Below are 9087 nucleotides of genomic sequence, written 5' to 3' on the forward strand. Positions count from 1 at the left end.
CTTTTTTGGGGGAGGGTTCAAGACAGGGTTTCTCTGTATAGCCCTGGCTGTCCTGGAACTCACTTTGTAGACCAGGCTGGCCTCGAACTCAGAAAATCACCTGCCTCTGCCTCCCAAGTGCTGGGATTAAAGGCGTGTGCCACCACGCCCGGTGGTAAAATCAAATCTTGCCCATCCCACAACACTATAAATTTTAACGCAGCATCTCCAGGAAGTCCCATGTAGCGGCTACCTTGCAGTGATCACAGGGAGGGGCGGCATTGAGAGGAGCTTCTTGAACTGGTGTGTACTGAGCACTTCCCCATCAAAGTTCACTTCCCACATCCTGGAGCCTGGGCGGGCGCAGTAGATCACAGGCTGCTGGCCCCCAGCACACCGTCCGGGGAAGAAACAAGCCCCATATTCTCCATCTCTTTCCTTATTTCCAATTTTCCAAAACTTTTCCCTAATTTTCAGAAACAAAGACAAAGGTGGTTTACTTACAAAAAAAGAAATGTTAAAGCACTCACATTCAACATGGTCACATAATCCTACCCACAATGCCCTTTTCCTCTTTCTGCTCTGTCAATACTACACTAGAAAACAATGGTGGGTCCAAACCAGACTGGTTACCCCCTAACCACTCTGGAACAGGAAGCCAAGCTCTTCACATAATTACTGTTTACTATCCACACAATGAGGAAGGCCTGTTTCTGATCCGAAAGGCATTACTGCTAAACCCACTGTGTTCACATCTGAACCCTACTGACTGCTTCCCAAGACACAGTAAAACCCAATTCTGCAGACACTCCATGCAAGCGGTTACTTTCCAACTGTGTCTAGGACCCTGCCCCACTTCAAACATCCAGTGAACTCTTCCTTTTCTTAAAATCCAGGTTCTTTTGAAATTCTGAGTCTTGGGACATTCTGTTCTCTTAGCAGGATAGATGCAAGAGCTGAGCTCATGGACACTGAGGGGATAACAGTCAGCTTGCGCCCTCCTAAAAACTCCTCTTACTTACTCTGTTTCTGTTACCTGTCTGTTTGAATTTTGGTTTTGTGTGCTTGAAGTGGGGTCTCCCTCTGCAGCCCAGGCCAACCTAGAACTCATTATGTAGCCAGGCTGGAGTTGAACTCTCAGCAGTGCCCATGCCTCAGCCTCCCATGTGCTGAGATTACTTCCTTTTTACAGTTGTTTTTAGTTGGCAAACAAACAGTGGGTTTTGCTCTGACATTTGATACATGTATGTCATGGACTTTACTGGCAATTCCCCCATCAGCCCTTTACTGCCAACATCACCCTTTCACGTCCCCAACCCTCTTCTCTCCTCTCCTACTGGAGCCCTTCCCCCATCAGCCCTTTACTGCCAACATCACCCTTTCACCTCCCCAACCCTCTTCTCTCCTCTCCTACTGGAGCCCTTCCCCATCTTTTGGACACCTACCCTCTGATCAGGTCAACCGATACACATGCAGTTAAACAAATGCACACACATGCTTGTTAGACACACATCTCTCTATAATTCCAGAATCTCTACAACAGGCAACATACAATATTTGTTTCTTCCCTCTCCTCTAACAGTCCCCTTGTTTCAGGTCATTTGTGTATACTGGTATGTTTGTATACGTATTTTTATTCACATGTAGATTCTACATATGGAAGAAAATGAGTCTCCAGATAAGTGTCCTTCATGATGTGGCTGCATCATTCTTCCTTTGAGAAATGCTCAACTGCCCATGTCTGTTTTCACAGAAAGTACCACATTACACATGGCAACCGAGTCTACTTAAATGGTAGACTGTGAATTTTCAGGACACAGGGGTCTTTTCCCTCCTTAGTAGTTGTATTTCTACTATATAGTGTTTGGCCCACGGAAAGCACTCAGTTTAGTTTTGTTTCAGATAGGGTCTCACTATCCAGTCCAGGCTAGCTTCAAACTCTGCCCACTAGTCCCCACCTCTGTCCTCAAGAGCTGGGATTACAGGCAAGCTCCTGCTCACTCAGCTCGTGAATTCAGTCTCTTCTTCTTGGAGAACAACCTAATATGCTCTTTTGCAGGAGTCTGCTAAGGCCCTCGATGAATCAATAAATATTCTTCTACTTATTTCCTTTGTAAACAAATTGTTTTACTGTAAGAATATGATGTAAAAATGCTCTGAAATAGCTGGGCATGGTAACAGACACCTTTGCTCCCAGCACTTCGGAGGTAGAGGCAGACAGATCTCTGTGAGTTCAAAGCCAGCCTGGTCCACAAAGCCAGTCCAGGACAGCCAGAGCCAGCTACATTGAAAAAAAAACCTGTTTGGAGCTGGGGGTTGGGGGAAGGAGCTTTGAAATATACAAAGTAGTATAAGAAGTTCTAAGTTTAATTATTAGGCTGCTTACTATATTGTCAATGATAAGTTTGATTCCTGATCCTCCTACCTCCATTATTTCAAGTGCTGGAGTTACAGTGTGTGCCAACAAGCCCAGTTCAGGAGTCCCAGTTTTTAGAGAACGCTATTTGTTGGGTAGAATGCATGTTAAAACTAAACAAAAGGGGCTGGAGAGATGGCTCAGCGGTTAAGAGCACTTACTGCTCTTCCAAAGGTCATGAGTTCAAATCCCAGCAACCACATGGTGGCTCACAACCATCCAAAATGAGATCTGACGCCCTTTTCTGGTGTGTCTGAAGTCAGCTACAGTGTACCTAGATAAAATAATAAATAAATCTTTAAAAAATAAATAAATAAATAAATAAATAAACAGAAATTGTGTGAACTTTTTAAGTTATTATACTATCCATGATCCCCCAAACTAAATTGCAGCTAACGGAAGAGGGCAATCTTACATGCTATTTCCGTAGCAGGTTCTACATTACTACACTTCAACTTTAGCTGTATCCCATGAAATGCACACTTATGGCCTTGTTTATTGTAGAATTCTCACTTTTTTGAACAAGCTTGAAGTTTTGCATAACAAATTTTTAAAGAAGGGACAATCTAAGAAATAGGGTGGCTAGCAAACTAATCAGAGCCAGCATGAAAACAATGGCCACTGAACACTTCCGACCGAGTACAGAGAGTGGCAGAAGAACTTTGTCAGAGACAGATAATGCTCATTTAAGCCGTGCCCTGATCTGCTCTGGTATTGCACAAGCACCCCTGGCACATTCCTTTGCCATTCACTGTACCTGCATCCCCACCCTTCAGACTTTAGTGAGACTTTGTCAGCTTCGCAAAGCCTACAGTGATTCCTTATCCAATGTTTTCCATTAGTTAAATGCCATTAAAAAGACAACAAATTTTAAAAAGAGCAACAGCAGAAATCAAGGCAGCCTTTCTGCCCGCACACATGGAAGCAGGTGCTCGACACTCTCCTGGCTCTTAGGTGATGCCACTAGGTAGGGTTCGCTGGTTGCCTGTTTTAGTCTCTTCTCTGACATCATCTTGCATTTAAACGGCCCCTTATTAACATCTACAAAATTATTCAAAGGGTTTTGGCTCAGTGACAAGCAGAACTTAGACCCAAAGAGCCTGAAATTCTATACAGCTAATGTTGTGGTCAGCTAATGAATACCTCTCAGTGTCACACAAGAAGGATCGAGTCAGTGAAGACACAAGTAATCTTCCATCCAAATAATCTAACTGGACAACACAGGAGTCCACTGTAATTATTGTCTGAACAGGAAACATCACAAAGGCAGCAGCTGCCTAAAAGGGATGTGAGAAGGAAATATGTTTACAACACACACCATCTCCTCTGCTTGACCTGTTGAAATAAGCCAAAACACACCAGGAATGGTAGCACACACGTGTGCTCTCAGGACTCAGGAAACTGAGACAGAGGACTTCTATGAAAGCAAGGTCTGCTGTGATAAATCAAGAAAAAAATTTAAAAGTTAAAAAAAAAAACTTGAAAAAAAAAAAGTCAGGCATGGTGGTGCACACCTTTAATCCCAGCACTTGGGATGCAGAGGCAGGCGGATCCTCTGAAGCCAGCCAGGTCTACAGAGTGAGTTCCAGGACAGTCAGGGCTATGTAAAAAGATCCTGTGAATAAAGAAATAAGAAACTGGAGAAATGGCTCAGTAGTTAAAGAGTATTTGTTGTTCTTGTTCGAAGAACCCACCTGGTTCTTCACAACCATCCATAGCTCCAATTTCAAAATGTGTAAAAAAAAGAAATACATTTAATAAAATACTCATACATGTACAATAAAATAAATAAATGTAAAAACATGTGAAATAAAATAAGCCAGGACTTAATTTGTATACAAAGATATAAAAGTTTTTATCACTTAAAATTTGTAAGACTGGATATGGTGGCACACACCTTTTATTCCAGTACTCAAAAGACAGAGACAGGAGGATCTCTATGAGTTCAAGGCCAGCCTGGTCTATGCAGCAAGTTCCAGGATAGCCAGGCCTGATAGAGAGACCCTGTCTCAAAAAAAACCAAAATAAATAAAAATCGGTGAAATAATTTGATACCTAACTACAAAAATTTCTCAAAGTTCTGTTTGTAATTATCTATTTGTGAACTTAGAATGAAATATATATATATATATATATATATATATATATATATATATATATGCATATAACATATTCAGAAGAATTTTTCACCTACTGAGAATATTTCTCCTTTTGAGTAGTTTCAATTCTGCTTTTCTTCTTGGTTTTTCAAGACAGGCTTTCTCTGTGTAACCCTGGCTGTCCTAGAAGTCCCTCTGTAGACCAGGCTGGCCTCCATCTCAGATATTAGCCCGCCTCTGCTCCCCTGTGCTGGGATTAAAAGCATGCACCACCCACCATGTCTAGCTTACTTGTACTTTGAATCAAACTTGTATCAGAAATCAAATAACTTTGGTGAGTCATTATGAGTGAAGCAGAATATTCTGGTATGTCCATTCTAATAACTTGGACAACACAAGTTATGTTTCTTCTCCCAGGACTCTACACTGAAGCAAGTCAATAACAGATAAATTCAACAGATAAAACTGCATCTTTCATTCAAAGCTCCACAAGTTTACACCTTACTTCACAGGACGCACACAGGGAGCTGCAGTGTCTCCTCACCTTTGCTTGTTTCAAAGTGTTGAGTTTGATGGCAGATACTTTGCCCACATGGTCACCTACAAAGACTCTCAGAACAGCTGTGTCCCAACAGAGGGCAGTAACTTTTCGGCCTTTGTGTTCTGAGGACACATGAATTCGCTCTGGCTTCCCACGACGCTCTTGATTTAATTCCCAAACAACTACAAGACCTTGACTGTAGACAAGTTACAAGCAACAAAAAGTTACCACAAAACAAACAAACAAACAAACAAACCTTACAGTAATGACAAAAAAAGAAAACTCAACTGCAAAATATTAGCCATATTAAATATAATATAAATTCCTGGTCAAGTGTTCACTTCCTTCTTTTGGCCATCAAACCAATAAATTAAGAGAACTTAAGTGTTCAAATGTTTTGCACATCCTCTGCTCCCATTCTCTCTCAGCAAGATTAGAGATAGTACAGCGTTAAGCATGAAGATTGAGAAAAGAAGCAGGTCCTGAGAGGACTGTAAGACACATCCAGATGTGTACTAGCTCCTCAGGGAGAGGTGACAACTTTTCCCTTTCTCTTTTAAGACCTTTTAGATGTCGTTGCCTCAAATCAGCATTTTCCACAAACACTAGGGTGACCAAGGACCCCTCCCAGATGACTTGGGCACTGAGCAGACTTGGATCCCCAGGATGTGACTTTCAGAACTGACACCAGGACAGTGCTAGGTGAGATGGTTGGTCATCCTGACAAGCACGCGTCAGCTTTAAGGGATTCTTACCTGGTAGCTACAGCAACATAATCATCATCATGAGAGCAGCAGGCAATCTGAGAGATTGCCCCTTCCTAGAACATCAGACAAGAATAGTTTTTTTCATCCTTCTTTTACTCTAAATGATTAATTATATTGGGGGAAAAGTGGATGAATGTCCTTGGTCTTGGTCTTACCCTGTGAGAGAGAAACAGCCTTTGCTTCCAGCCATCTTTCTGAATGAGATTGAGTCCTCCTCCTGTGCTGCCTAACGCCAACCATTTCCGAGACACAGCTATGCTGGTACACTACAAGCATGAGGAGACAATCATGAGATCTGCTGTGCACTGGGATGCACCGTGGTATGCACGAGAACCTGGCTGCATTCCCACACCTAGCCACTTGAGACAAGTACTGCAGGTCTGTGCTCACTCCCTCCCTTCTCCCCGCCCAGGACACAATGCGAGAGCACACCTTTATCATCCTAGAATGCTGAAGCATGCCAAGCAAACAACAGTTCCCTTCGCAACTTTTAGCTGAATCTCCAAAAGCCAAATAGGCTCAATTGTATAAATGTATAATTTTTCTTTGTTAAAACCAGTTATTAAACAGTTCATATTTTCATAATTTGACCAGGTTATTCCAGTGCTGGTTACAGCGGAGGAAACGGAATAATTACCAGGGGGCAAAACAGCTACTTCAATCATTTGCTCACTTACAAGTGTTTACTAAGAGCATGTCTGTATTACAGCCAGAGGTATTAAACTGTGTGCTAAGGGCTGAGGCACGTCCTAAGAAGAAACAGATTCAATATCCTATAACACCTATCTACTACACCTGGGAGGAGCATGAAAACACATTCCAAGAATAATTCTGTATTTTGAGGAAACTGAGGTCTTGTTTCTTGGTTTTCTCACAAGCATTCAGAATTCTCACACAACTGTACTATTGATGTAGTGACTGCTGCATCTGACTGTAAGCTGTGCTGTGTCTTGCAGCTGAAAACACTTCAGATATTGACCTTCACCGCTGTTGACTGCACTAGCCTGGCTAGTGTTTCCCATTTCTCAGAGGACAGAAATCTGCACTGAGACATCAGGCTTATGCCTGCAATCCCAGCACTGAGGAGGGTGAGGCAGGCATGCCCCTGAGAGAGTCAGGACAGCCTGGCTGCACAGCTTCCAATAAGGCTGGGCCATAGGGTGAGACAAAGGAAGGAAGGAAGGAAGGAAGGAAGGAAGGAAGGAAGGAAGGAAGGAAGGAAGGGAGGGAGGGAGGGAGGGAGGGAGGAAGGAAGGAAGGAGACAAAAGGAGGGACGGAAGGAGGGGAAAAGAATGGAAAAGATAAAAAAAGAAAAGAGAGAAGGGTGGGTGATTTGAAGCAGCAGCAAAGGTTTAAAAATAAAATGATGCTGAGTAGTGGTAGTGCACACTTTTGATCCCAGCACTTGGGAGGCACTGACAAGTGGATCTCTCGAGGTCGAGGCCAGCCTGGTCTACAGTGCAGGTTCTAGTACAGTCAGGACTAACAGAAAAACCCTGTCTCAAAAAACCAAAGATAAATAAATAAATAAATAAATAAAATCATTTGTAACTGTGATTGATTAAGACTTTATTCTTAATTGTGACATCCCTGTGTTTATTCGAGAATCTGAGGTTTCAGGAAACTATGTACTTTCCACAGAGCTTTTGTCTTATGCACTATACTGGGTTGTATCAAAATCCTCGGCTTAAATTAACTGTTCATGTTGCTCCAAAACATAATGGGGTATGCTCATGCATACTATCAATGCCAATAAATTATGTTACTTTTTGAGAAGAGACAGCAAGAGTACCAAGAAGGGGGAAGTAAGTAATAATTAAAGTATCATATTCTAGAATTAAGAAAGAATTCAGATGATAGCTCAAAAAATAAAGAATGAGCTACTTCCACGTAATGCAAAACAGGCAGGAGCCCCAAGAGCCCACAAAACAAGGAACTAGTGCAGGGGCAAGAATGGCAGAGCACATGAAACAGGGATATGAAAACAAAAGTAACGGCTACATGAGACTGTTTCAAAACGGAAGCTCACCCTCAGACGACTGGAGTCCAGCCTCAGAGCTGTGAGTAAAGGATCCAAGGACTCAAACTCTGCAAGAACATGGCTGTAGGCTTCTGGTATCACTGGCACAAAAGTCATTTAGCCAGAAAGATGAAGGTTGTTCTGTAAGAGACACAGAATTTCTCTTTGAAAAAAAAAATACAATAATACAACTTTAAAATTGTAACATATTAATGTTTCAATTAGTTATATTAATTATGCAACATATATTAACATTCAATAGAAAAAAAGGCAACCACCTCTGGACATTGGGGGTGGGAGGAAAACCTAGGTACCAATTATATGCAAAGGTTCATTCACACCATGTCATTCACTAACTCTCAAAAGTCCCTCCATAGTCCTATCCCACTGTGCTATGGAACAATATAAATAAGAAAAATGGACAGAGTAAGCTTTACAAGGAAAATCCTCAGAGGTAAAGTAGTAATCCCACTGTGTTTCTTTGTGTCATAAACCATCTGTCTATAGCTTTAAGTAAGAGGCAATCTCTGTAAAGACCTCAAATGATAGAGCCCCTCATCATACCCTACTTATCTGCCAACAGTTGTACAACACTCAGCAGGAATCAGCCTCTGGATCCTTCTCTCTAGTCTAGCTGAAGCATATGATGGATGCCAAAAGAGCAAATGCACCTACTGAGAAGTGAGGACAGAGAGCTGGACCTCAAAGGATAAGGGCTTTAGGGCTGGTCAGATGGCCCAGACATACTTATTGTCAAGTCTGAGATGACCTAAATTTAATCCCTAAGTCACACGTGGTGGGAGAATTAACTCACATAAATTCTCTGACTTACACACACACACACACACACACACACACACACACACACACACACACACCCAACCCTTCTGTGGCACTCACACTCATTCATATACACACCTTATATTTTAATTAGTTAATTAACTAAGAATAAAGCTTTAACAAAAGAAACCAGGGAGGAATGAGTAAGCTAACAATATAAGACTGTAAGTAAGTGCCAGATGAACCTTTTTATCTGTTCAACTGCTCTCAAGTGCACTTTTTTGGGGAGAGGGGGTGGCCAAATGTCACCAATTTCCATGAAAAAAGAAAAAGAAAAAGAAGTTAGTGGGCCAGGCAGTGGTGGTGCACGCCTTTAATCCCAGCACTCCAGAGGCAGAGGCAGGCGGATTTCTGAGTTCGAGGCCAGCCTGGTCTACAAAGTGAGTTCCAGGATAGCCAGGGCTACACAGAGAAACCCTGTCTC

General features: G+C 42.2%; 1 protein-coding gene across 1 annotated transcript in view; it reads right to left on the reverse strand.

Moving 5' to 3' along the window:
- Hps5 (HPS5 biogenesis of lysosomal organelles complex 2 subunit 2) overlaps positions 1 to 9087 on the reverse strand; it is a 36234-nt gene that overhangs the window by 23364 nt on the left and 3783 nt on the right. The window contains exons 2-7 of the mRNA XM_021192934.2: positions 7833 to 7964; positions 5958 to 6068; positions 5791 to 5855; positions 5039 to 5231; positions 3539 to 3672; positions 233 to 445 (exon numbers count right to left, since the gene is read on the reverse strand). Coding sequence (XP_021048593.1) covers positions 233 to 445; positions 3539 to 3672; positions 5039 to 5231; positions 5791 to 5855; positions 5958 to 6068; positions 7833 to 7940 — 824 coding nt within the window. The 5' untranslated portion in view covers positions 7941 to 7964. The remainder of the gene's footprint in view (positions 1 to 232; positions 446 to 3538; positions 3673 to 5038; positions 5232 to 5790; positions 5856 to 5957; positions 6069 to 7832; positions 7965 to 9087) is intronic.

This window comes from Mus pahari, chromosome 1 (assembly GCF_900095145.1).
Source record: "Mus pahari chromosome 1, PAHARI_EIJ_v1.1, whole genome shotgun sequence".
In the NCBI taxonomy this organism is placed as follows: Eukaryota; Metazoa; Chordata; class Mammalia; order Rodentia; family Muridae; genus Mus; species Mus pahari.